This window comes from Phoca vitulina, unplaced genomic scaffold (genome assembly GCF_004348235.1).
Source record: "Phoca vitulina isolate PV1807 unplaced genomic scaffold, GSC_HSeal_1.0 scaffold30, whole genome shotgun sequence".
NCBI classification, from domain to species: Eukaryota; Metazoa; Chordata; class Mammalia; order Carnivora; family Phocidae; genus Phoca; species Phoca vitulina.
In genome coordinates this window covers 3,810,236-3,837,006 of record NW_022589733.1, presented here as the reverse complement: position 1 = coordinate 3,837,006, position 26,771 = coordinate 3,810,236, and the positions used below count along the sequence as shown (strand labels likewise).

The 26,771-nt window shown below is 42.8% G+C and overlaps 1 protein-coding gene across 2 annotated transcripts in view; it reads right to left on the bottom strand.

Moving 5' to 3' along the window:
- TENT4B (terminal nucleotidyltransferase 4B) overlaps positions 1-26,771 on the bottom strand; it is a 68,802-nt gene that overhangs the window by 3,066 nt on the left and 38,965 nt on the right. The window contains exons 2-11 of one of the 2 annotated variants that reach the window (XM_032424577.1): positions 13,776-13,899; positions 11,812-11,858; positions 10,211-10,331; positions 8,365-8,472; positions 5,957-6,085; positions 4,999-5,212; positions 3,506-3,632; positions 3,303-3,406; positions 3,012-3,199; positions 1,039-1,203 (exon numbers count right to left, since the gene is read on the bottom strand). In XM_032424577.1, the coding sequence (XP_032280468.1) occupies positions 1,039-1,203; positions 3,012-3,199; positions 3,303-3,406; positions 3,506-3,632; positions 4,999-5,212; positions 5,957-6,085; positions 8,365-8,472; positions 10,211-10,331; positions 11,812-11,858; positions 13,776-13,899 (1,327 nt within the window). The remainder of the gene's footprint in view (positions 1-1,038; positions 1,204-3,011; positions 3,200-3,302; positions 3,407-3,505; positions 3,633-4,998; positions 5,213-5,956; positions 6,086-8,364; positions 8,473-10,210; positions 10,332-11,811; positions 11,859-13,775; positions 13,900-26,771) is intronic. The other variant, XM_032424579.1, reaches the window with a different exon arrangement.

Here is a 26,771-nt window from a genome sequence, read left to right as displayed (position 1 = left end):
CTTCCCTGCTCTCTGTCACTTTAACTGCCACCTGTAAATGGATCTGGGTGTGGTGCACATGATGAAGCTGTTAAGGTAAACTGGATTCTAGGAGTCAGGTCAGACATGAGGTGACCAACATTAAGAGTTCATCTCTACTGCCAAGAGGCCTTCCCCAGGGTCCCCAGGGTACTGAGGGTCAGAGCCCAGTATGAAATGGCTCCTTTCCTCATGTTGATTCATTCTTCATGATTAATAAAATTTCAGGCAACTACAAAACTGAAAATAGAGTATTTTCTGTGGCCTTTTTAAGTCAAAGCTGATAGGAATTGACTGACCATGGTTGACCACTGCCCGATCATTTCAACACAAGCAACTAGGTACTGAATATGAAAATATAAAAAAAAGGATATATTACTCCCAGATATGCACGACACTGCTGTGAGGTCATGTACAAGCTTCATGTGAGCTTACTTCAAGTATAAGTCAATCTTTTTATAACTCATTTTTTTAATGCTCCATCTGTAATAAGGTGGGTTGGCTGGAACATCTTATAAGAAGCAGTCCTAAATTCCCACAAAGGTTTACATTACAATGGTGTCTCATTGACGATCTTCAGGACATCCTATTACTAGAAGCACTGCGCTTTGGAACCTCTTAGAAAAAAACAGGTTTGGGGGCGCCTGGGTGGCTCAGTCGTTAAGCGTCTGCCTTCGGCTCAGGTCATGGTCCCGGGGTCCTGGGATCGAGCCCCACATCGGGCTCCCTGCTCTGCGGGAAGCCTGCTTCTCCCTCTCCCACTCCCCCTGCTTGTGTTCCCTCTCTCGCTGTCTCTCTCTCTGTCAAATAAATAAATAAAATCTTTAAAAAAAAAAAAAAAGAAAGAAAAGAAAAAAACAGGTTTGTTCTTTAAACCTAGAGTTTTCTTCAAATCCATGATGGATGGATGGATGGATGGACGGATAGATATACAGACATACACGTATATATATTCGCGTGTAAGAAATTCTAAATATGTTGTATCGAATACTAACCATCAAAAACACACATTGCACACACCTGAGATTTGTTGGTGCTGCTGGAGGTGTTAGTGGTTTGGGTGCTCTGCATTTTCCCACCTGCCTGAGAGGACTCTAAGGACACGTCTTGCGACCCTACTCGGTTCCCGGCGGACGGACGGCAGAGCAGCTGTTTCGGGGTTTTGCATGGTGTCGCGTCGGAATCCTAACACAAGTCATACAAGTTATAACGTGACATATTAATAATTTAGAAATTCAGTATTAAGGAGGCTAAACAACTTCAGCTAAGTACTCTCTGGACTAAATTTAAACATCTGGGAATCGAAGGAAGCACCCTGAGGAATTTATAAAATTAACTGCTTAAGCTTTCCTTCTTTCACAAATTTCTCTCCAAACATGCACAGTGGCTTATTTTATCAGAGGGTCTCTGTTTGTTGCTAAACCCATTGCCCACGCCTGACCTTGTTAATCGGCCTTGAAGGGGCTCACAGAGGTCCAAGTTTATCTGCACATCTATTTACAGGAAATGAACCCTGGTACTGTGGAAAGAACGTGGCCAAGACAAGGCCCTAGGTCCCTGACTCAACCAAAACCAAAACGATTGGTTCAAAAGGCTCCCTTTCTGCAAGTGTGCGACGGCCAGTCAGTGAGGCCGCCAACCAAACACCCCACGTGGTGAAGGGCTTCCTGGAGACAGTGGGCTGCGTGCCAGCTGTTCCTAGGCTGCCTGGGCCAGGGCTGTGCCACTTCTCCCCTCAGGGCTCCCCTTCACCTGCACACTCTACCCAGCGGCTCAGAGGCCCACACTCCTCGTCCCTAAGGCTCCCTGCTGAGGCCGGCTCTGTTCCCGCCCCACTGCGTCCGTGACACGCAGCTCAGCTGCATCCTCCACATGGGGGCTCGTGCCGTGGGAGGACTCGTGACTCTATTATGTTACATGGTCAGCAACAACAACATAAAATTATGTCCCTTCCGTATTTAGATTACTCTTTACTTCATACGCTTGCTAAAGTTAAAATTCAAATAACTGGTAAGCCCATTTTATATTTCAACGAAGTAAGCTCAATCTGATGAGGGAAAGTAACTGCAGGTATAACCGCTCCTAAGAATTCCGTCAGGTCTGGCGCCGGACAGTAGGCGCAGGGCTGCCAGGGGCCTCGGGGAAGGAGGAATTGTGAGGGGCTGCTACCAGGTGTCTTTCCAGAGTGACGGTCACGTCCCGGACTTAGTGCTCATGGCTGCACAGCAGCGTGAATACACTGAAAACCCCTGAACTGCGCATTTTAAAATAGTGAACTTTATGTGAATTATATCTCAATTTTTGAAACTTCAATCAAGAAGCTCAAAAACATTACTGAGTGGAAGAAGCCTTACGCAAAAGAGTATACGCCATCATCATTCCACTTATGTGAAATTCTGGGACAGGCAAAACTAACCTGTGCAATCAGAAAATCCTAACAGCGGTTACCTCCGGGGTGGAATTCAGGACTGACGGGAAAGTGTCACGAAGGACTCCTCTGGGATGATGGCAATAGTCTATGTCTTGTTATAGGTGGGGGTTACACACGTGTATACAGTTGTTAAGATTTAGTGAGGTACAACCCATTTTATATCGAAAGAAAAACCTAACCAAATGCTTAACTCTGGTTAGTGAGGAGCACACTGCTGTACTTGGGGGAAGTGCCCGTAACTTACTTTGAAATGTATCGAAGAATAAGATGAATTGGTGGACAGAGGGATGAATGAATGGCTGGCTATGGGATAAGCAAGTTACACGTCAACGGTAGGACCTGATGGTAATATATACGGACGCTCACTAAAATTCTTTCACTCCTGCTGGACGCTTGAAAATTTCAATCCAGTGTTGGGGACGTGTACAATCAGTGACCTTATTAAAATCTCCCAGGAACCAGTAAGAAAAGGAGTTAGGCTTAGCCGTCTAGACAGAGCCCCCCCCCCCCCCCCCCGGGCTCCCAGGTCTCTAGGGCAGAAAAGCCATGTGCTCATACTTACGACGTCACTGGAGCTGGACTGTGTGGCAGAAGAGGAAGACACTGGACCTGATGAAGAGTTTGAAGAGTGTTTACTAAGAGATTCCGAAGTTTTACTTCTACATTTTCCAAGGGCTTCATTTTCTTCAGATAGATTATTATTACATTTATCTAACTGCTGAGTATCTACTATCAAGGTAACACCATTTCCTGAAAGAGTGGCAAAAGATTGGAAAACGTTTCTTCCCATTAAACACACACAACACAGAAAAGCCACGAATGCTCAGTCAATCAATCAGTGAGAAACTCTTACCATTGCACGAAGGCTCCGGCCTATTCTGCAAGCCCCACTGCTTTGATATCCAATCTCTGTACGTGGCAACTTCGTCCGTTACTCTAATTATTCTACCTAATATGCTGCATGGGTTTAAAGAAAAAAGGGGGGGGTCATTAACTTGGAGATAAGAAGCCACAACCAATTCTGACCCAATGGGCTGACTTTAGTTAAGCCTTTACCTCTCTGTTTCGTTGTTGGGATAATACTTGGCTATTGGCGACACAGCGTGACTCAAAACAACATAGGCATAATCAAAGGCCTGTTTCACTTGCATGGCCCCATATGAACTCCTTCCAACATCGTTACCTTTAAAAGAAATGTATATAGAAGACAGTAAGCGTGACCATTGCTTAATAAGAACTAAATGCTCATGGGCCCTCTTCCAGAAGAGCAAGGGCAAATGCTTTCCCGCTACAGTTGCACAAAGAGTCTGGGCAGGCCGTCGTCCCCACAACTCCCCAGGCTCTGGACCTGTGTATCACGCAGTAAGTTATGGCATATAAATTGCCTAAATGCATTCCGGCCCAACAGGGACTATCCCATAATACAGTCATGCAAACAAAAGGAGTTAACTGCCTGCTCTCTCCTAAGAGTGAAACCAAGCTAAATGAGACATCCCCATCTTTTGTTTCTATTAGCTATCTAAATATCTCTGGCAGGAAATTATGAGCTCCTGAAGAGCAAGGACCACTTGCTGAAAATCTTTGTGCCCTTTGCGCCGAGTAGCCTCCCGATAAACATTTCCTCAATGAATAAACACGCAGAACTATGTTTATGATATGGCACAATCAGCCAGAAGAGAGCCCCTAGGCAACTACTCTCTCTCTGAACTCCCTTTTCTTCTCCACTTTCAAAGTTAACACAGTTAAGCAAATGACTAAAAGCATCTCCACTGAAGTCTGATAATGTAGAATCTAAATACTTTAGAATTACAGCAAGAAAAATATATTGCCCAGAAAAACTAGGATACAAGCAAACAAACATAACCCCACGTAAGCAAGAAAAGGGTCTGCTGGTCCCTTTCAAGCCAACGTGAAGCTGGAGAAGGCACAGGGAGACCATGCAAAATTAAAAGAGGAAAGAAGGGGCCCAAAAGGAAAATGAATGGTCTCTTTGAGCCCTTTCGCTCATTGTCTCTGAGGTATATTATGCTCATTGCCCCTGAGGACTTCAGAAACCTCACTTAAAGCTCTGACTGACAATAGGCTGGAATCAGGGGCAATGGGGACACAACAAAGCAGAAAAACGGCCTTCATATTGTTCACAAACACCCCCAACGGCTAATACCTATACTCCTTGGCCTCTCAGGGTCAAATGGATTCTACTCCCAACGCACTGGGAGGACGCGGCGTGTTTTCCCGGTGTGTATGCACACACGCATGTGTGTGTTTTCGTATGTTTTCTTACAAAATATTTTTATGAAAAAGAATGAATACAATCAGAAGTTAATCTTTCATTTTTCATCTAAAGAAAGATTTTATTTTAAAGATTTATTTATTTATTTAAGTAATCTCTACACCCAACGTGGGGCTCAAACTCACGACCCCAAGATCGAGAGTCACATGCTCCAATGACTGAGCCAGCCGGGTACCCCTCCTCTAAAGAGAGTTTAAAGTGCAATACTGACAATGCCCTTTCTTTGAATGCCCACAAATTTACCTAATTTCAATACCTGGTTGTAAAGGATCTTCAATATAAAGCATCGATGGCCTGTAGCCATCGAGCATATTTTTCTGTACTTCATCTTTGGCCACATATGAACCACCATCCTTTATCCGGATGCCAGTCTTTAAATAATTGAAGTGTCGTCCATATAATTCAAAAAATTCTATTAAGAGAACACCATAGTTTGTATTGGGGATGCAAGCATCTTCCCTGGGATGTAACTAAAACCGGGAAAAAAAAAAAAAAAAAGAAATTATATTGGATTTTCTCTGAATTATCAAGGTGGGGAGAATAAGTGACATCCTAACTTTGACAAAACAGTACTATTCTAGTTTCGGTTAGGGTAGCAGCCAACAGGAAAACTGAGGCACGGCAGCTGCACTGCTGTCACAGGCAACACGAAAGCCCAAGGGGGCACAACTAGTGGGTGACAGTCTATTTATAAAATTCAAGGCTGAACTTTACAGCTGCCCCAGGACGCTGACGGGCTGACGTGGCCCCAACACATCAGGGAAGCCATTCGGCCTCACGAGCGACACCGTGCCTCACAGATACATTCAGACCATAGTAAGACTTCAAACTCATTCTACCCAGATAGCAGGTCTCAATTCCAGCTGAACTTCCTAGAGGCTTAGAAGATATTCTTGTTTTTGGCATTTATACTACTATTTACACTTACGAAAACCACGCCACACCTATGCATGTTAAAATCTGAGTGAAAATTCTCAAAACTACTAGAACGTATGGGATTAAAAAGAAAAAAAGTTCTTTCCTGGGATTTAAAAATGCTTATTTGTGAAATTATAAAAAGGTACCCAGTTTAAAGGAGTCTTAAGTAATTAAGGGAAGCATTCCAATTAGAACTTGATCTAAATTTTTTCCCAAAATGATTCTGAATTGATTTATTTTGTTTTATTTTATTTTATTTTGGTGCACACGAGCCATGGTATAACCAAACAACTTACCTGAAGGAAACTGACTGCCATTAAAAAGAGACTGTATGAACCAATTCCACCTGTAAATACTTCATTAAGGTCCCTCTGTAATAAGAATTGTTTCAATACTAAAACCAAGTATGGTAATACAGGATATTTCTGAAAAAGAAAATCATATTTTCAGTGAATTCCTATTTCAGTAACTGTGCTAAGCATTATCAGGAGCATAAACTGGTCCTTACATTACAAACTTTAGTGGAGATATCCAATACACTTAATTTTCTATTTTAAGAGCAAGCTAGAAAAAAGTAAGCCGTAAGTAATTAAGGATTTTCTTCTCACATCTAAAAATCTAAAACAGGTAGATGTAAATAATGGCATTCTGTCACCACGGGACAGAAACACTAGCAATATATATTTGATGACATTTATTTATTACCATGTTTATTACCATATTGAATATTTATTTTTCACCATATTAAATTATTTATTACCATATGCTATTGACTTGTAAACAGGTAACAGAAACAGTACAGGACCAATTCTCAACGCGTAATGCACTAAGTCAGTGAGTCTGAAGGAATTGGTTTCTCAGGGGGCGCTCCAGCAAGCGGACCAGGGTCTTTCAGATGACTGTGCCCAGTGCCGGAGCAGGGGCAGGGGCAGTCCTGCCTGCTGTCTTCCATGTGGGCAGGAGAGCACACACAGACCCACCTTGCACGCTTTACAGAGATGGGTGAGAACCCCTTAGCTGGCAAACACGGACAGCGAGTCCATCTTTTACTCAAGCACGGACTCCTTAAGTGCTCTCCACAAGCCAGGCGCTAGGCTAAGGACGCTGAGGGGGAACACAGCAGACCCAAACATCTAGAAAGAAGTCTTAATGGCCACTATCTAGGAGGGGTAGAATTACTAGTGATTTCTAGTTTGTTCTTGACACTTAGAATGAACACATACTGCTTCCAAAAGAAACAACAAAGTTTATGCTTTTGCAAATCATGTCAAAGAAAGCAAGCATGAGAAATAACAAAAAATCTTTGGAGAAATAATCATCCTTAAACATTATAGTTGAAGACATAAATAGATGGTCTCTTTAAAGCACAATCAGGCAAACTTCCAACAGAATTTGATCTGCATATACCCTTTGACCCCGAAACTCCACTTCCAGAATCTTCCTACAAACAATTTTACAAGTGTAAAGAAAGATGCAGGTATGGAAGGATGTTCAAGCACTTTCTGTGAAAGCAAAAAACCCTGGGAACATCACCAGGGGAGTATGACACAAAGCATGGGGTAGCCTGACAAAGGACTACTGTGTTGTCAGTGAAAAGAATGAAGGAAACCTGTCTGTGCTGATATGAAAACCTCCAAAAAATATGAGACGATGTGTATATAGCATATTATTCCTTTTGTTAAAAATTTCAAGAGGATAATCATAGGAAACAAACTGAGGGTTGCTGGAGAGGAGGGGGGTGGGAAGGAAAAGATAATAGAGTTCGCATAAAATTTAAAAATTTCTTGGAAAAACAAAAATTTCAAGAGGATAAACAAGTCAAAAAGAAAGCTTGATGATGGTAAATCCCATGAAGTTGATTTAAGCATAAAGTATAAAAGTGACTCATTTTTCATTTTCCTCTGATATTGGTAAATTTTCTATCACGTGTATTATTCTCAATTTAAAAAAAAGGTTTCTTTTCTGGGAAAAAGAAAATTTCCACACACCAAACACCTCCAAAAGAGCGGGATTATGGACAATCTTTTTCTTTCTCTGCTTTCCTGTACTCTGCACATTTATACAAGAATATAATGTTTACAACACGGTAAGGTAGTTAAATTTTTTTTTCTCACAAAGAAACGAAATAGGTGAATCTGTAGAGTTGATAAAAAAAAAAAGTATTCTGAATGGATAGAAAAGATATTCTAGGTGAACCAAAGCAGTTAACAGTTTTTAGCTTAAGGAGAAAAAGGCTGACGTCTAAGCATGTGAATGTTCTGAAGATGCTGACAAATTCTTCCCTGTCTTGGAAGAACATCGAACAAATGAAAACAGACATTAAATCACCTCAAGACAAAGTAGGGAAACCTGCAGGAACTACCTTACAAGTGACTTGGGGGGGCTCGGGAGGTTCTTCATCTACACTCTTAAGAGATTAAAAGCAGACAAGAATGATTATTCAGCATTTCAGTCCTTATCTCCCCTAAAAGGAAGGATCGAGAGCAGAGAAGTTCTTCAAAATCTTTCCAAACCCTTGACTTGAGGTCCCATTATAAATTACTGATTATTACAAGCAGATTCAAGGAAAGGAAGGCCACCGCACAGGAAAGAAGCACTTGTCAGCAATACACACATAAAAACAGTTTTGCAAAGCATATCAGAACCTCCAAACAAAAATCCATTTCTCCAAGTCTCACTGAATCCACACTATGAATTCTCTGACCTTGGTAAAATCTTTGATGAGGTCAGCTGCTCTCACACCGTTCTGTACATTAAAGCTGATATCAACTTTCACTTCAGTAAAAGAATCTGTTAATTTAATAATAGGTACCTAGAAAGAGAAGAAAGGCAAAAGGCAAAATTAAAACACTTAAACAACATAATCGGGGGATGGAAAGGTTACTAGACTTGAGGTCTCCACCTCCTCATGAGGACGTAAGAACTCCTGAGTGTCCTGAATACTACACACCACACCTCCCTCGGCCTGTTAGATACTTTACATATTTAGCATTTAACCTCATACACTGTATTGTATCATTTCTATTGGCTGAGAATTTTGAAATCACGTAACAAAAACCTTTCTCAATATTTTGTACTTTGAAGAACAGCTTCCAGCTCAGTATAGCATGAAGAATTATGAATGTCAGGCCTATCAGCAAATTGTTCCTAATTAGAAGGCTGCTAGATTAGGTGAAACACAATAGTCCACTGGTATTATTGGTCAGTTTTGCAAATAGCCCATAAAACAACCTACCAAGACAAGTTAAGACATGAGAATTATTCTCAAATTTAAAAAATGACTGAATGATTTATATGAGATATTAGAAATTCTTAAAAAAAAAAAAAAAGGCAAACCATAAGAGACTCTTGAGGGAACAAACTGAGGGTTGATGGAGGGGAGGGGGGTGGGGGAATGGGGTAATTGGGTGATGGGCATTAAGGAGGGCACTCGATGTAATAAGCCCTGGGTGCTATATGCAACTGATGAATCACTGAACTCTACCCTTGAAACTAATAATAAAGTATATGTTAACTAAATTGAACTTAAATAAAAAATTATTAAAAAAAGGCTCTGGGGCACCTGGCTGGCTCAGTCAAAAGAGTATGTGATTCTTGATCTCAGGGTCGTGAGTCTGAGCCCCACGTTGGGTACAGAGAGTAGTTAAATTTTTTTTTTTTTAAAGGCTCCATTTGTGCCATGTATTAGAAAACTCAGGCCAGCAAACTCTATCTGCAGAATTGGGTTTCCAAATTAATAGCTTTTTATAAGAAATAGTATAAGTTGTTTTTGTTCTAAGGAAAGCTAACATACAAAACTCCAAACTTCTAAAATAGATCAATTTATTTCTATAATGAGCATCCATGAACGTTCTGTAATGGCCATTCTAGATAGAGTTAAAGTATCAAGTTACTTGATCAACAAAATTCCAATCACAGTTGCCCCTTGAACAACACAAGTTTCAACTGTGCGCTTCACTTTTACATGATTTTACACAATACTGTTAATGTACTGTCCTTACAATTTTCCTAACATTTTTCTCCCTCTAGCTTGCTTTATTCTAAGAACATAGTATGTAATACATATAACACACAAAATATGTGCTACCCAACTGTTTATGTTATCAGTAATCCTCCCAGTCGGCAGACAGCTTTTAGTAGTTTTGGGGGCATCCAAAGTCACATGTGGATTTTCAACCATGTAGGGGACCCCCATGTTGTTCAAGAGTCAACTGTATATATAATTTTCCAAGGACAAACAGTAAGAGAAGAGCAACATCTTCTGTATAACTATAAGCTGTTTAATAGATCGCCATATTTTTATTTATACTTTTTTATATTTAAAAACTCTACAGTGGGTATTACGTATAAGATTATTATTTTTTTAAAGAAATATATAACCACAAGTTCATTTGTTTCACAAAATTTATACACAAGGATTGTGATCATTAATGAAAGGAAAGAATCACTTACTGAGAAGCCCACTATGCTCACCAAAATTAAATTTTAATTTTTTGAGTTTCATGCATTAGTAACCAGAGATTTTTAGATGAAATGTCTGAAGAACTTACAGTTGCTTTGTCTAGAACTTTCACCGAATCCTCATCAGCAACTTTATGTTTCCGAAGGGCTTCTTCCAGGGTCCAGAGGGGAAGGTTCTCCCACTTCCCAAATACCACGAGATCAATGTCACTGAACACAGAACACACACACAAAAGTTGTTTGAAGAAACTGTACTTGTTTTCACTTACGTTCAGGCTTCCAGACTTCAAATCAGTGCAATGAAAACCTATTCCTCTCACTGCCCAATGAAGCCCAAATGTGTTGGTGGTGGCTGCTTTTTAGAGGGGAAGGGGAGGCTGGTGACTTTAACAACCATCTCCTTCTAGTCATCTCACAGAAGTCACGCCTCAGGAAACAGGGTGATTTTGAAAGAAGTAAAACCTCAGAAAACACCAGTGAACATTTCCTGTTCGTAAAGGTTTCTGGGACTAAAAAACTTAAGACATGCCCATGTCGATGAGATTAACTGATTAACTGATTTAGATAATTAAGTGTAAAAAGTAAGTTGCAAACAGTGTATGTAGGATGCCACCATTTGGATGAAAAAGGAAGAAGACACATACCCGTTTCCTTTTATATGTACAGAATGTTCCTGGAAGGACGTGTGAGAAACGGGTACCCGTGGCTCCTCCAGGACAGGGGACACAGGTGGGATCCACGCTTTTCACTGTAATTATTGTGTGCCTTTTCAATCTGAACTATGGGAATGCACTACATATTCAGAAAATTCAATTAAAATTTTCACAGTGACTCAGGGTTTTGCTAAAACTCAGAATCTAAATAAGGAAAAATATTCATGAACGCCAAGTTGGATATTTTATGGCTTTTACGGGCCTACGATAGCAACGGGCAGCACAGAAATTGCTAGGATCTCTCCACATCAACACATTTTAAGTTTGGGTAAAGTAGATCAAATCAAGCTCAAATCCAAAAACATGATGGATGCCTACAGTTAAAATCATACTGTACTGTGCACCCAAAACTGTGTTAGGAGGATAAATCTCACATGAAGTGTTCTTACCACAATAAAAGCAAAAGCAAACACATGGTGAAATTTCAGTTTATAGAAAACAGGTTTTCACCCCTTGGGGAAGCCTTATCATATCCCCAAAAAGGCCCCACCTTGCCCCAGGCCGTGGGCCACGACTGGCCTCATTTAAGGAGACTGAAATTAATAAGGGGCCTTCCTCAGAGAAGAGTCTGGAGCCTGAAGCTCTGGGCCCGGATGCTGGAACAACTGCTAATAGTCTCAATTCTTAATAAGAAACGACAGGGCTGGCATTCTGGAGTGCAAAAGGCTGCATCGTATAATACGACATCAACGGCTGAGTTAGTGGGTTAAGTTATGGAGGCAAACAGTTCTCTGCAGGCAGGTGGTCGACTGCCGAAATTGTTAACAGAGTCCACTTTCACATCTATCCCAGGTGACAGAGGTGTCAGTTCGAGAGGATCATCTCAAGTGATATCCTACCCTCAAGGTGATTTGAATAAAATACAGATAAAGTGAATTTTCATTTCATAAATCTCTCGTTTCTACTCTTCCACCGTCAATAGCCAAAATCCAGAAAAATGCACAATCCCCTGAAAGCTTCATAAATGTACTACTAACCTAGTAGGTAAATACAGGCCAGTTTTAAAACTTCCAAATATCTGGACCTGAAAGAGAAAAAATTATTAACATTAAGGTATCTATCCAATGAAAAGCCACCATGCTCTGGAGAAATGTCGGGGTTTTGCTACCCTCTGTTGGTGTTTTTTAGTACTACAAGAGTTTTTTTTTTTTTTTTTTTTTTTTAAGATTTTATTTATTTATTTGACAGAGATAGCGAGAGCAGGAACACAAGCAGGGGGAGTGGGAGAGGGAGAAGCAGGCTTCCCGCTGAGCAGCGAGCCCGATGCGGGGCTCGATCCCAGCACCCTGGGATCATGACCTGAGCCAAAGGCAGACGTTTAACGAATGAGCCACCCAGGCGCCCCAAGAGCATTTTTTTTATGACACCATGCTTTCCGGAAGCAGGGATGCTACCTCTCGTATGCAGACATTAGGAAAATACTTCACACTTATAAGGTTAAAATATCAAATGCACAGACTGAAATAGAAAACTTTCAAAAGTAATATTCAAGTCACTCGTGTTCCCTTATAAGGCAGAGACATGTTCAACAAAGGTATAATTTGGGTTCCCTAGGCAAGAATCTTCTCGAGGGCCCCTGAGTTAGGGTCAGCGGCAGGCCAGCTCCACGGAGAACGGCTGGCAGTGTCATCCTCACGTCTCGCTGAGGCGTAAAACCAGACACATCCTATCTCGGCCGGGGAGCACAGCAGAAGGCTCAGGGTGGGCAAGGAATTGCAATAAAGGGTGAACGCTCGGCCCCGGAGGTAAGATGGGCCCAGGAACGGAATCACAGGTACATGTCTCTCCTCTGGGAACAAAAAGATGGATAAAACCCCCCACCTCCAGAGGAGGAGGATTAATTCAAATCACGGTTTCTCAACCTCAGCACGACTGACGTTCAGGGCAGACAGCTGTCTGTGAGGGGCTGTCCTGTGCATCGTACGATGTTTAGGAACATCCCTGGCCTCTACCCACTATATGCCCAGAGCACCTTACCAGTCAATGATAATCAAAAATGTCTCCGACATTGCCAAGGGACCCCTGAGTGGCAAACTCACCCACCGCTGAGAGACACAGACTTGGAGCACATGGGAGAATCCATGTGACCACACAGTAGCTGCTCAATAAAATAAAATTGACACCCCCCCCCCACCGTCACCCCTCCTTCCCTTCACCTACAGTATCTTATTCGAAGATTTTCTGTTTTGCCAACTGGACAGAAGAAACTTCCCTAGCACCCCCATCACCATCCCATGACAAAGTCTAAAGAAAAGCCATGTAACACTGAGTAATGGATTCTAACTTCTTTGAACGCACAAAATTGTATAACCGACCCTCAAAAAAAAAGGCCCTAAAAAAGTATTCACTTAGTTTCAACAAGAATCACAAATTAGCAAAGAGGAAATCCTGGGCCAAAGTTCTGTTCACTGGCTGGGTCTGCAGAGGGAGACAAGGAAGGGCCAGAAGGAAGGAAACAGCAGCATCGAGAGAGGAAAACAGACTTACGCCTGCGTTCGCCTAAGAAAATGAACTTCTAATGACATAAGAAGCTTCTACTTGACATTTTCATTCGGCTATAAACAATTATATAACATTTGTACCAGCAGGTTGGAAGAAAACAGTAGTGGGATTTTCCTACATCAGATCCGGTAACACACTACTACAAGAAGGCCTGATCTGTCCTTCTTCTCTGTATACTAATGATTCCTAAATGTAGTTTACCTTTAGTATTGCTATTCAGCACTGCAAAGAAGTAGTTTTAACTAAGTCATCCGATTCACTGCAAAAAATTAGGATGCCCCGAATTCTAAAGGCTAGAGGAAACCATTTGCCTTTAAAATTTAATTGGACCATAAGTGTTGAGACGCACATAGACCTGAGTGTGAGGACTGAGACTCTCTCTCCAGCCTGTGCACAGGGACAGCACCCTCAGCACCCAGCTACCCAGACAGGTACTCACGTCCGCGCTGGGCCAGAGCTCCTTAATCACACTCTCGATCCTGTTCACCACCTCCATCCGCATCTTCTCCTCCTCCGGTCTTGGAGACATGTATTCATAAAAATCACTGATTTCTTCATGCAGACTGAAGGAAAAAAAAAGCAGGAAAGTTAATATGGGCAAGGCCAGTCTGATGAGAAATCACTATCTTAAATACCCTTATCTAATTAAGTCTTGTAACTTCACTGATGACTTTATGTTCACAGATTTCTACCTTAATTTTAATGTTACCACTGATGCTAGGCTAAGATGGGAATATACAGAATTTAATAAAAAAAAAAATGCCAGAAGAGTTACATAAAATAAGAAATTCCGAAAAGTCTTAACGGCAGCTATCGCGGACTTGATTAACGCGCCCGTGCAGAACGCTCGCTGCGTGGACGTGCGCTGGTGACGTTTTTTTTATTTTTAAATTTTAATATCAAAGGCCCAGCCTCTGCCTTTACACTTCCAATCCGGTAGACACCAACACAGAAAGATACAGAATCCAGATGCCACAGGCGAGCTTCCTGGCCACAGAGCCCTGACCCTCTCACCCCTCTATGATCCATTCCTCACAGGAGCAAAACAGCATGTCTTTTGGGGTGCCTGGGTGGCTCAGTCGTTAAGTGTCTGCCTTCGGCTCGGGTCATGATCCCAGGGTCCTGGGATGGAGCCCCGCATCGGGCTCCCTGCTTAGCGGGAAGCCTGCTTCTCCCTCTCCCACTCCCCCTGCTTGTGTTCCCTCTCTTGCTGTGTCTCTCTGTCAAATAAATAAAAATCTTTAAAAAACAAAACAGCATGTCTTCTGTGATGTTTGCTTAGTGAATCAAACGTCAGATGAACAAGTGAGCCAGGGACCGTCAGCAGAGACCTGAAAAGAATGGCCAGCAGACGAGGCTCCATGAAGGAGCTAAAGATTTCCAGAGCCCAGGAGGAAGGAGGCTGCCCCGGGAAGCACTAAGCAAACTCCACGGGCTGCGAACGACGGAGGTGTGGGAGAAGCCACCGAGGACTGCGGGCCCCTGGCCACAGCGGGCTCCGAATGAGGAGCTAAGAAGTTTGGACTTTCCTAGGGGAACAAGGAGCTACTTCAATGCTTCTGAGAGGGAACAGGGAAAGACTGACTTCAAAAATGCAGCATCTGAAGAAGATTCGTCTGGCAACTGTGTCAACAATGGACTGGCCGAGCGACAAGACGGGATGCAGAGAGAGCAGTCCATAAATTACTGCAGCTGCAGAAGGGGACGAAGGCCTGGGGGGTGGCACAGGAAAGGAACGGGCTCCACAGACAGCACACACACGCGTGCGCACACACACAGTGGCTGGGCCCACAGAGCTCGACCAGCAGTGGGAAGGAGGAGGGAGGGAGGGAGGATGCCCACCAGGGCTGAGGCCTGAGAGGCCAGGGAATCAATGAACACGATGAAAGGAAAAACCCACTAGGCTGGCTACTGAGCTGAATGCAGTCGATTATTACCGGAGGACAGAAGAAACTGAAGCTAGCAGGTGCAGCTGTGAGGAGCTACCTTTAGGAGGGAAAGTGAGGGGGAAATGGGAGGGTATCTGCTAAACTTCCGCTGAATGCTGGCGACCCCGGAGGCCGCGTGAGCATGGATCTCACGGGGTCTCCTCGGACAGCGGTGGCTGAGCAGGAGGCCAGGAGAAGGGCGCTAAGAGCAACGGCTGCCAAGTGCCTGGGAGCAAGAGGGGCACCCGGCAGGGCTGGGGGGCAGGCATGCAGGGCAGCCCCGCAGGAACACAGTCCTGAAGGATCCTGGTTTAAAGCAGTTACAGGAGTCGCAGGAAGCTGGAAGCACAAGGAAACCAAAAATGATCTTGAGGAAGGAAAAAAAAATGCCTAATTCCCAACCCCCACTTGGCTATAACATTTAAAACGTGGCCAAGTAAGCAATCAACAGTCTCTGTCTCTTCTAATGTTTTATTTTTAGACTGAGAGTCAAAAAACTTGAGTTCTAGACTCAGGCTCTGCCTGAGGGCAGCTGTGTTCCTCCAGAAAGGGACTGGTGCTCTCCAGCCTCAGTGTCCTCAGGCACAAACTGGGGGTTAGCAACCAGGATCCTTTTCGGGCCCTTAATGTCAAAACCTGGGCCATTTGGTAAGGAATGATTTGGAGCGGTGTTCGGCTTGTGTACTGTGCAATGCTGCAAAAAAAAACAAAAACAAAACAAAAAAAGAAAAAACACCAAACTGGACCTTAAAACTCCAGGGAGTTCTGCACACGAATCCGTACACTCCCAGTGGGGTCAAGTCTTCCTGGGTACACTGCTGGGTACCTTAGGATCATCACCTTCTGATTTTTTTCTTAAAGCTTCCCAGGGTTTTTTCCTAAGGCTATCCCCTTCAGCTTCTTGAAGACAACAGCTAAAATGATCAGTCCAGAAAGTCCACAGCTTGTGCTGCTCTTTCAGAAGGAGAGGACCACAAATTAAAAGGAAAACAGATTTCTTCTTAACTAACGGGATCGTCTGCTATGGATGATCAAAGCATATTTGTGGTCCAAAACCACTGGGGAATACTTCCATTTTAACCAAAGGGAAAAACCCCTAAACGTGACTGTATCTACTCCACAAAGGCCCATTTACACCATTTCTAATTCAAATACAGGCAAAAAATATGTAGCCCAACTTCCAGTTAATCTTCAAATCACAAGAAACTGAGTGAGAATTTATTCTCTAAACATTATTGAGTGCCTAGTTAAACACACTAAAGGAAAGAAGGTTCATCAGTCAAAAGTGATCCTTGTCCTGGGTAATTTCAGTCTAATGAAAAGAAATACTCATTTAAAGTAGTTTTATGGGGGCGCCTGGGTGGCTCAGTCGTTGAGCGTCTGCCTTCAGCTCAGGTCATGATCCCGGGTCCTGGGATCGAGCCCCACATCGGGCTCCCTGCTCAGCGGGAAGCCTGCTTCTCCCTCTCCCACTCCCCCTGCTTGTGTTCCCTCTCTCGCTGTGTCTCTGTCAAATAAATAAATAAAATCTTTAAAAAAAAAATAAAATAAAATAAAGTAGTTTTGTGGTGGATAATGTTTAAGTTCCACACTGTTCCACCACAGGCAGGCTTCAGATGACCAGAAGGAGAGATTTCCAATGACCACAGCTGCAGGGAATGGAATGGGTTGCCTTGAAGGGTAGTGAGGTCCCCATCACTACAAGTGTAAATAAAGAAACTAAATGACCATGAGGCAAACAAAGGTCTAATAAGACATTTCTTTTTTTTTTTTCTTAAGATTTTAGGGGCGCCTGGGTGGCTTAGTCGGTTAAGTGTCTGAGTCTTGATTTCGGCCCAGGTCATGATCTCAGTCAGGGTCGTGGGATCAAGCCCCGTGTCGGGCTCCGTGCGCAGCACAGCTCCACGCTCTCCCTCTGCTCCTCCCCCCACCTGTGTCCTCTCTCTCTAAAATAAATAAATAAAATCTTAAAAATAAGAAAAAGATTTATAAGCAATCTCTATACCCAACGTGGGGCTCAAACCTACAATCCCAAGATCAAGAGTCGCTTGTTTCACCAACTGAGGTACCCCACAGACACTTCTGAACTTGGTAAAAAATGGAAAAGATTCTAAAATTCCATTTATCACTAGGATTCTAGGTTTCTGATTAGCACATCAAGCCGGATAAGCTTTTAAAATAAGACCACCCTAAACATTAATATTCCATGGAACCATCTCCCTATTTAGGAAAAACTGGTTCCACAGGTTATCCTGATTCTTTTATTGATTTGCATGTGTGACACTGGAAACGGGGAAGAGAAAGGGTGTGGGGGGAAGGAGGGCTACTGAAGCTCAAACATACTCCAACAGTAAGAACACGAGAACCCATCTCATGTCGCCGGGGCCATCTCCTTCCCACACGGGGTGGGGGGAACACAAACATCACTGCCTCTTTCGCCTACATGTAACTAGCTACACATAAAATTCTTCAAGAATTGACTGAGAAATCTTAGTACATTGAGGGGAAAAAAACTTCCAGTACAGATTTTTAAATCATCCTGAGGGAGCTCTATCTCTGTGGACTGTGTATAATTTTCCTGGCATGGTGCCACGGCTATCTAGGTGCTTAAAGACTCCTGAAGGAACAGAATCCCGTTTTTGGAGTGCCCACTATATGCCTGGCACACTTTATTAGGTCAGCACGATGACCTAATAAAGGCCAGAGACTACAGAAACTTTGTAAGCTTGCTTTCACAAATTAATGTAACTTTATGCCTCTGAAATCCTCCAACGACACAGGGAAAATTTCAATTTCTCCCACATCTGGCAATCAAACCTCAGTTGTGATTAATTAGTAAATATGGCTGAATGTCTCCTACCCAGCCTTACAGTTTCTCATTTTAATTTGAAAATATAACTTTTTTTTTTTAAAGATTTTATTTACTTATTTGACAGAGAGAGACAAAGCAAGAGAGGGAACACGAGCAGGGGGAGTGGGAGAGGAAGAAGCAGGCTTCCCACGAAGCAGGGAGCCCGATGCGGGGCTCGATCCCAGGACCCTGGGATGACCCGACCGAAGGCAGACGCTTAACCGACTGAGCAACCAAGGCAGGCGCTCCTGAAAACATAACTCTTGACCAAAACTCGTATGTGACCAAAACATAGTGCCTTCTATGAGGGCATCGGTGTTTGTTTTTTTTTAAAGGAAAAGTGAGCAAGAAAGCACTCCACTCCCTGTTTATAAAGAAAAAGTATGTTACATAAAAGCAGTATGATAAAGTAAGTGCCACTGTGTAACTGGGAAGGGTGCCCCCCAAAAAAAATGTGAATCGAAATTAATTTGCTGGGGAAAAATTTACATTAACCTCAAAATTAATAACAATTTAATGAGACAAGGAAGAGATATAAACAAAAAAGTTTCTATATTTTAAAAAGTACAATGTACAGATCATTTAAATCAAAACAGAGAAGCAAAAAAAAAAAAAAAAAAATCACTTTGGCTCTGAGATAAGCTCTACCAGAGGAGAAGTGCTAGCCTTTCAAAATTATACGAATTTCATAATGCTCATCATAAGAGGGGGGGTTAAGAATGTAAAGAAATGGCCCTCAAAGGCTCAATTTCTCTGGCTATATAAAAGGGAAGAACCTGTTTCACGCCTTTTCAACTGGGCTGCCAAGGGGGTGGATATGAGTAGCTTAGGACCTCTGCATCCCTAAAGCCAGAGGCAGCCTCCCTGATGCCTCCCAGGCCAAGGCAGGCAGAAGAGCCCTTGCTGGTCCCCACTGGGGCTCACCCAACATCTGTTCAGGGGCTAACACCCGCTTCCTCAGGGACACCTGCCAGGCCTGCAACTTGCCTGGGCCACCTCCACACCAAGGTCAAGCTTTCCAGTTTTCGTAACTGAAGTCCTCATTAATTACTAACTTCAGACTCACATGAAAGCACTGACAAAGTTCTATTCAACTACTATCCATAACGAGATACTTCCCCGCACAAAAATGTTACAGTTAATAATAACCAATTTTGACAAAGATATATGGAAAAGGCACTTGCATGCTACATGTGAAAGTATAAATTACTACAACCTCTCCAACGGTGGTTGTCCTAATTAATGATAAACAACATTTATATGAATAATTTTTTAAAATTCCCCTTTTTTTCTTGAAGATTTTATTTCAAGAGACAGAGCGAGTGAGCGCACATGCAAGCAGGGGGAAGAGCAGAGGGAGAAGGAGAGAGAGAATCTCAAGCAGACTCCACCCTGATTGTGGAGCCCAATGCAGGGCTCGATCTCTCACGACATGACCTGAGCCAAAACCAAGAGTTGCACGCTTAACCAACTGAGCCACCCAGGCACCCCTTAAATTCCCCTTCTTTCATTAAAATCAGGATTGTGGAGAGATTTCTGTACTCCCATGATCCCTGAAGCATTAGTCACAATAGCCAAGATATGGAAACAACCCAAATGTCCACCAACAGATGAATAAAGAAAATGGGGTATAGACCTACAACATTATTCAGCCTTATAAAAGGAAATATTTGAAACTTGCAACATGGATGAACCTGAAGGACATTATGCTAAATGAAATAAACCAGTCCATTTATAACATGATATCTGAAATAGACTCACAGAAGCAGAGAATAGAATGGTGGTTACCCAGGGGCTGGAGGGAGGGGTGCTGGGGAGATGTTCAATGGGTATAAAGTTTTGGTTAAGCAAGATAACCTCTAGACATTTGCTGTACAACACAGCACCTACAGGCAAAAATACTGTATTATTCACTTAAAAATGTCTTAAGAGGGTAGATTTCATATTATATTCTTACCACAAAAAAGGGGAAGGGGACATAAGGAAACTTTTGGAGGTGTTGCATATGTCTATCACCTTTTTTTTAAAAAGGGATTTTATTTATTTGAGAGAGAGCGCACAAGTGGGGGCGGGGGAGAGGGCAGAGGCAGAAGCAGATTCCCCACTAAGCAGGGACCCAATGCGGGGTCATGACCTGAGCTGAAGGCAGACACTTAACTGATTGAGCCACCCAGGCGCCCCTGTCTATTACCTTGATTGTGGTGATGGTTTCAGGGGTGTATGCCTACGTCCAAACTCATCAGGTTGAATATTTGCATTAACTACGTACAGTTTTTTGTATACCAATTATACTTCAATAAAGCTGTTTTTAAAAGGTCCCTTTATTTTTATCCTTCAGAAGTACTGAGGGAATAAGGCTATTCACCACAGCATTATCTGGAATACGAAAAAATTGAGAAACAGCCTCAATGTCCATCGATGGAATCCAATTAAATAATCAGAGCAGCACTCACGGACCTTCCCTTAAATTATAGCCAATAATCCATTAAAAAGAAGGAAGTAGAGCTATATGAGCTGATGAGAAAGAGCCCAGATGTGTTCAGCTTAAAAGAAAAAGCACATGTGTTTAACAAGATTCATTACGGGTGCATTAAAAAGACACACACACACAGAGTTTCTATTTGCATTACAAATTCTCTGGAAGCAGAACTGTTAACAGTGATTACCTTAAGGACAGGGCATGACAGCAGAGTGAGGGAGACCAACGTTTTATTTCACATCATGCTGTGCTAGTACAGAGTAGTACTGTAAAAGCACAGAATTATTTTCAAACGCTCAGTGTGTATTTGTTTGTCTACTTTTCTAAAGGGGTTATTATCTATTTAAAAAGATTACGGGCCATTTGTCGTTTTCTTTATATTTTCCCACATAAAAGTGTGGGTTTGTGTGTGTATTTCTCCCAACCCCCAACCCACAGAACAGAGTCTATATACCATACTGTTTACAGTGATTAAATCTGGTAAGTGAATCGGGGTGGGCAGGGATTCACTTTTTAAAAACTGTATACATTTAGGGGCATTTGGGTGGCAGGGTCGGCTGAGCATCTGACTCTTGGTTTCAACTCAGGTCATGATCTCAGAGTCATGAGATCGAGCCCTATTATCAGGCTCCACGCTCAGTGAGGAGTCTGCTTGAGATTCTCTCTCCCTCTCGCTCTGCCCCCCCCCCACTCTCCCGCTCTCTCTCTCAAATAAATCTTTTTTTTTTAAATTTTTTAAAAGATTTTTATTTATTTGAGAGAGAGAGAGAGATAGCAAGAGAGAGCACAAGCAGGGGGGAGAGGGAGAAGCAGGCTTCCCACTGAGCAGGGGAGCCCGACGCAGGGCTCGATCCCGGGACCCTGGGATCGTGACCTGAGCCGAAGGCAGATGCTTAACTGAGTGAGCCACCCAAGCACCCTAATAAATAAATCTTTTAAAAAAAATGTATACATTTAAACAGTCTACCTTTTAAAAATGCATCCATGTTAGGGGGTGGGTGCCTGGGTGTGCAGTCAGTTGAGCATCTGACTCTTGGCTTTGGCTCAGTTCATGATCTCAGGGTCATGAGATCAAGCCCCATGTCGGGCTCTGCACTCAGCGGGGAGTCAGCTTGATATTCTCTCTCCCTCTCCCTCTGTCCCTCTCACTTGCGGTCTCTCTCTCTCTCAAATAAATAAATCTTTAAAAAAACCTCATACGTGTTAATTACTGTTGTTAATTAACTTTTTTTTTTTTTAACTAAGCTCTATGCCCAGTGTGGGGCTTGAACTCACAACCCTGAGATCATGCTCTACTGACTGAGCCAGCCAGGCGCCCCACCTTTGTATACTTTTATAACAAGATCTTTATAATGACAATGAACAGTCACTGAAGAAAACTAACACTTAAAGGAGTAAAAGACTCAAGTACATAGCCTCACAGACCAAAAAGTTACATGCCCAGCTACTGGAGAAACTGAGCACCAGTAGAAGGAACTCGGGTCAGCCTGTGAACAGCACCGACCCCTGGGGAAACAGAGGGACCCCAAACCCATGCACACAGCAACAGACACACAACACAGCATCTGGGAAGTTACTGCATGCCTGACGCAGTACACGTACTGAGCTGCTGCTGGTGTCTGAGTCACCCTTTCCAGGGATTTGTAGACTTACATGCGTATGTATATGCAAGACAAATTTCTGGAAGAATACATAAACACTGCTGGCAGGAGTTTCCTCTGGAGAGTGGGACTGAGGTGTGAGGTGCTGGGATTCCTGCCCTTGTGTACTGTTTGATTTTTCTCAAATGCACACAGGCACCAAGAGGAGTAACAGCAAGGCCTAGGGCGATCCTGGTGCAGTCTGAACGACATCTTCAAGAGGCTCTAGAATTTAAATTTCACAAAGAAATTCACACACACACACACACACACACACACACACACACACACACACCCGTGCTCTTATATTTTCAGCTGCCAGTTAGAGACCCCTACCTAGATGTCACCTCAAAATCAATAAATCCAAAACGAAATTCCTTATCTTTCTCCAAAACCTATTCCTTCTCCTTGTGTTTTCCTCCCTGAATTACTCTTTCCCCAAATGGAAATTTCAGTCTTTCCTGGTCCATCCTTCTTCCTCATCCTCTGGGGTTAATAGGTCTCCGTATCGTGTCCGTCCTACAAACAAAAATAAAAAAACCAAAAACTTCCCGGGACACCTGGGTGGCTCAGTCGTTAAGCGTCTGCCTTCGGCTCAGGTCGTGATCCCAGGGTGCTGGGATCGAGTCCCGCATCGGGCTCCCTGCTCAGTGGGGAGCCTGCTTCTCCCTCTCCGTCTGCCCCTCCCCCCCAGCTCGTGCTCTCTCTCTCTGTCACTTACAGCTCCAGTCCTTCCTCCCTCCCCCGTCTCTCCCTCTCAGTACGACACCCCAGTGGCCTCCAGACTGGCCTCCCTGCCCCTGGCCTCTCCCTTCTCTAGGCCATCTTCCACCTCCTCAACCGACTTGTGTCACTTCCAAACCCCTTATCAGGGCAGTCCCTGCCTTCGTAGGCTCTTCTCCCCAGTATAACCACCAGAACCCTACTCCTGCACAGGCCGGCCTGTGCCTGGAATACCTTCTCACTCAGACTTTGAGAGCGCAGATATCACCTCACTGGTAAACTTCCCACACGCAGAATTCCCTTAGACCCTCCTCAGGGCTCCTGAACCACGCTGGCCCAAGTCCTGCCTCTCACCTCCCAGTCAATCCCAGGGCCATGACCCGCCTCCCGGCCTCCCCACTCAGACCCAGCTCTCCCCGGTTCAGCTGTGGGCCCAGATCCAGGATGCAGCCCAGAAGTGCTTCCTTACGAAGGGGCCCTCAGATCACAGGTGTCCATCTATCCACACCCATGTCCACATGGCGATAAAAGGGAGATTACATGCCTTAAAATGAGCTCAGTACCAGGATCCCAGGAAATGGACACTCATACATTGTGGGTCAACATGTCAGAACCAGAAAGGAGGGCAACTGGCCCGAGAGCTAGAGATGTCGATCAGAATTAAAGATGCCTATTCCGCTTCTTAGAATGTAGCCTAAGGAAACAAGTCTGCATGTGTATAGAGATACAGCTGTTAAGAAAATATCCACAGTTAGCATGTAATTTTTTTTAAAAAGCCAAGGTTTAGAAATATCTCAAAAATGGAATACCTTATTATTTTATATTTTAAGGTCGGCACCATGTGTATAATTTTCTACAGTACTGATAAAGATACAGCAAGGTCACTTAAAAAAAAAAAGCCATGCCTAACTAAATTAGGAAGATACTGTATCAAAGCTAAAGGAAAAGCCCTCTACCTCTTCTATTTGTAGACAAGAATCGTACTCACATCCCAAATAATTCTCACTGTATCCTAAGATTCAAAAGAAGAGAGAAAATACGGATGATGACATAAAAATTAAAAGGAAAAATGGTCTACAATCTTCTGCAAACTTTGTAGGCCTTTAAAACTGTTATTCATAGTTAAGGAATGTTCTGTTTGCTATGTCAGCCCCTCCTTGGTTAGGACACGGGAGTAAAAGTGCAGAGAATGGATCCTGTTTCTGTGTCCTAGATCATAAAGTTTTCATTTTTCTTCTTCTTTTCGGAGGTGCTCCCACCTGCTTTCCTAGAAATGAGAACATTCCTTTTCAATGCCATTGTCTGTTGCTCTCAGTTTCTGGACCACCACTTTATTAGGCCAGTGTTTCAGAAGGAGGGCTTTTTCATTTGCTTTCCTCTGTCCCTTCGCCCTTTACTGCTCTGAAGAGAGAGAACGCAAACCATCTGACTTCTTTCCCCAAGACTCGCACTTCTGACACCCAACCCAGATGCTACTTTCAAGCAATTTTAAGGAAGAGCAGAAGAGAGAAAAGAGGAAAGAAACTGCTTTATCTAACTCTAGCCATTAATTCTTTCCCCTTCCGGTAAAAATTCTGAACTCCTCCAGGACTGAGCACATCTAAGAAAACCTGGATAACGCTGGAAAGCTCAAACAACAGTCGACAGCATTCCCCAACTGAGATCAAATATCTTGAAATAAAGGCTTAGTTATTAAGTTTACTCCCCAAAGGGGAGGTCCTCAAATATTTGCTGAGTGGAAAAAATAAATGAGGCTGAATCTTTCCTTATCGACAAGGTCCAAATGCCAATAAAAACAGTTCACTCTACAGAAGTGTGTTATATTCTGAAGTAGAACAATGAAATGGGGATGGGTTTAACCCATACAACTCTACTACCGAAATTTTATTTTTTCTTTATTCATTTACGGATCTATCTTTGCTGGAGGGGCTGGTGTTTAAGAACAGACACCGCTCTATAAATATACAAGCACTTGGAATGTCTTCTTCCCACGCTGGGGTTCTGAATAAAGAGGCACAGAACCAACACAGGGGTACCTGACTTTCAAGGATCACTACTCCTGAAAATCCAGACATCCAAAACACATTGGAGGGGATGATTTGCTTAATAAATAATTTACACTAAATAGGGTAAACTTCCGATGCGTATTTAAAATATTTTAACTACTGATAACGATCACCTTGGATAATGGAACTGGGAACTAGCCTAACTTGGAGAAAGGTTTTCATAATCTGCTTTTTTTCTGTGCTGTTGAGATCTTTCAAGATAAGTACTGGTATTGTTTATAGAACTTCTATTTTTTTTAAGATTTATTTATTTGAGAGAGAGCGAGCACGAGAGAGAGCATGAATTGGAGGGAGGGGCAGAGAGAGGGAGAAGCAGACTCCCCGCTGAGCAGGGAGCCCGACGCAGGGCTCGATCCCAGGACCCTGGGATGGGGACCTGATCTGAAGGCAGACGCTTAACTGACTGAGCCACCCAGGCGCCCCTGTTTACAGAACTTCTAAAAGCTGAAGTGAAAGGAAGAAAAATAAATCAATTCACAGAGAATGTTACACACTCACAAAATACATGTTTGTCCACCTAGGGTGACTTAATGAGGTCTTATATTCTTTCAGAATTAACAACATCGTAGACTCTGAAAGAAATAGGGAAATTTATAGCTGTTTGGAAAAGCACGCAGGGAAAAAAAAAAAAACAGAAAAATCACCTACGGCTGCACCCCCTTTCACAGCAGCAAAACACAGCCAGGGGTGCGTACGTGCCAGACACATGCTGCCCAACACGTGCGGCAGCCGCTTTCCCCCGCACAGCATTCTAGAGTCGGGGGACACCCACAGGGGCTATCCAGTGGTCATCTGACACTACAAAAATGAACTTTCGATTACATATTATTCCAGTACATGAAAATACCATAATTTATTCTACCAATCCTTTATTGTTGGGCGTTCAGGTTGCTTCCAATTCTTCAGTCCTATAATTAATGTAGTAAGGCTGTCTTTGCACGTAAATCTGTAATCAACTCTAATTTTTCTTTTAGAATAAATTCTTATTAGTGGAATCCTTTAGTGAAAAGTTATGAACAGTTAATACTTGTGAAAAAAAAAATTCCCCAAATGCCCTCCACCAGAATGGATGCTGACATGGCCTCCCACAGAAATACAGGAAGACCCTTCCCCAACCTCTACACCAACGGGAGGCATTTTATTTTTATTCTTTGATTCCTAATATGGTTAGAAATTTTCTCCACGTTTACCGGACATTTGTATTCTTTCTTTTTCAACTCATTTCAATAAGCTATTTGATGGAATTAATATATAATACAAATATATATAATAATATATAAATATATAACATATAATATAAACATATATATAATGTTATATATAAATATATAAATATAATATAAAGAGCATGAGTTGGAATCAAAAGCTCTGCATCAGCACTTACTGGATATGCCTGAGTGGGTGATTTACCTCTCCAGGCCCGTTTCCCACTTGTGAACGAGGATCAGAGTACTTACCTCAGAGGGTTTCTGTAGGGATTAAAGAAGAGTACAGGAGGGATTTAGCAGAAGGTTTACTGCTTACCTAGCACATAGTAAACCCTCAATAAATATAATTTATCATTAATTATTATTAGCAAATACTTGTGAGGCACTAAGCTGGGCCCTAAGACCCCACACGGAACAAGGCAGACATGGTCCTTGCCATCATGAAGCTTATGGCCTACTGGGAATCAACCTCTTTTTTTCTTTTTTTTAAAATGTTTACTCTTATTTTTTGTGTTGTGTTTATTTTCTTCCTGGTTCATT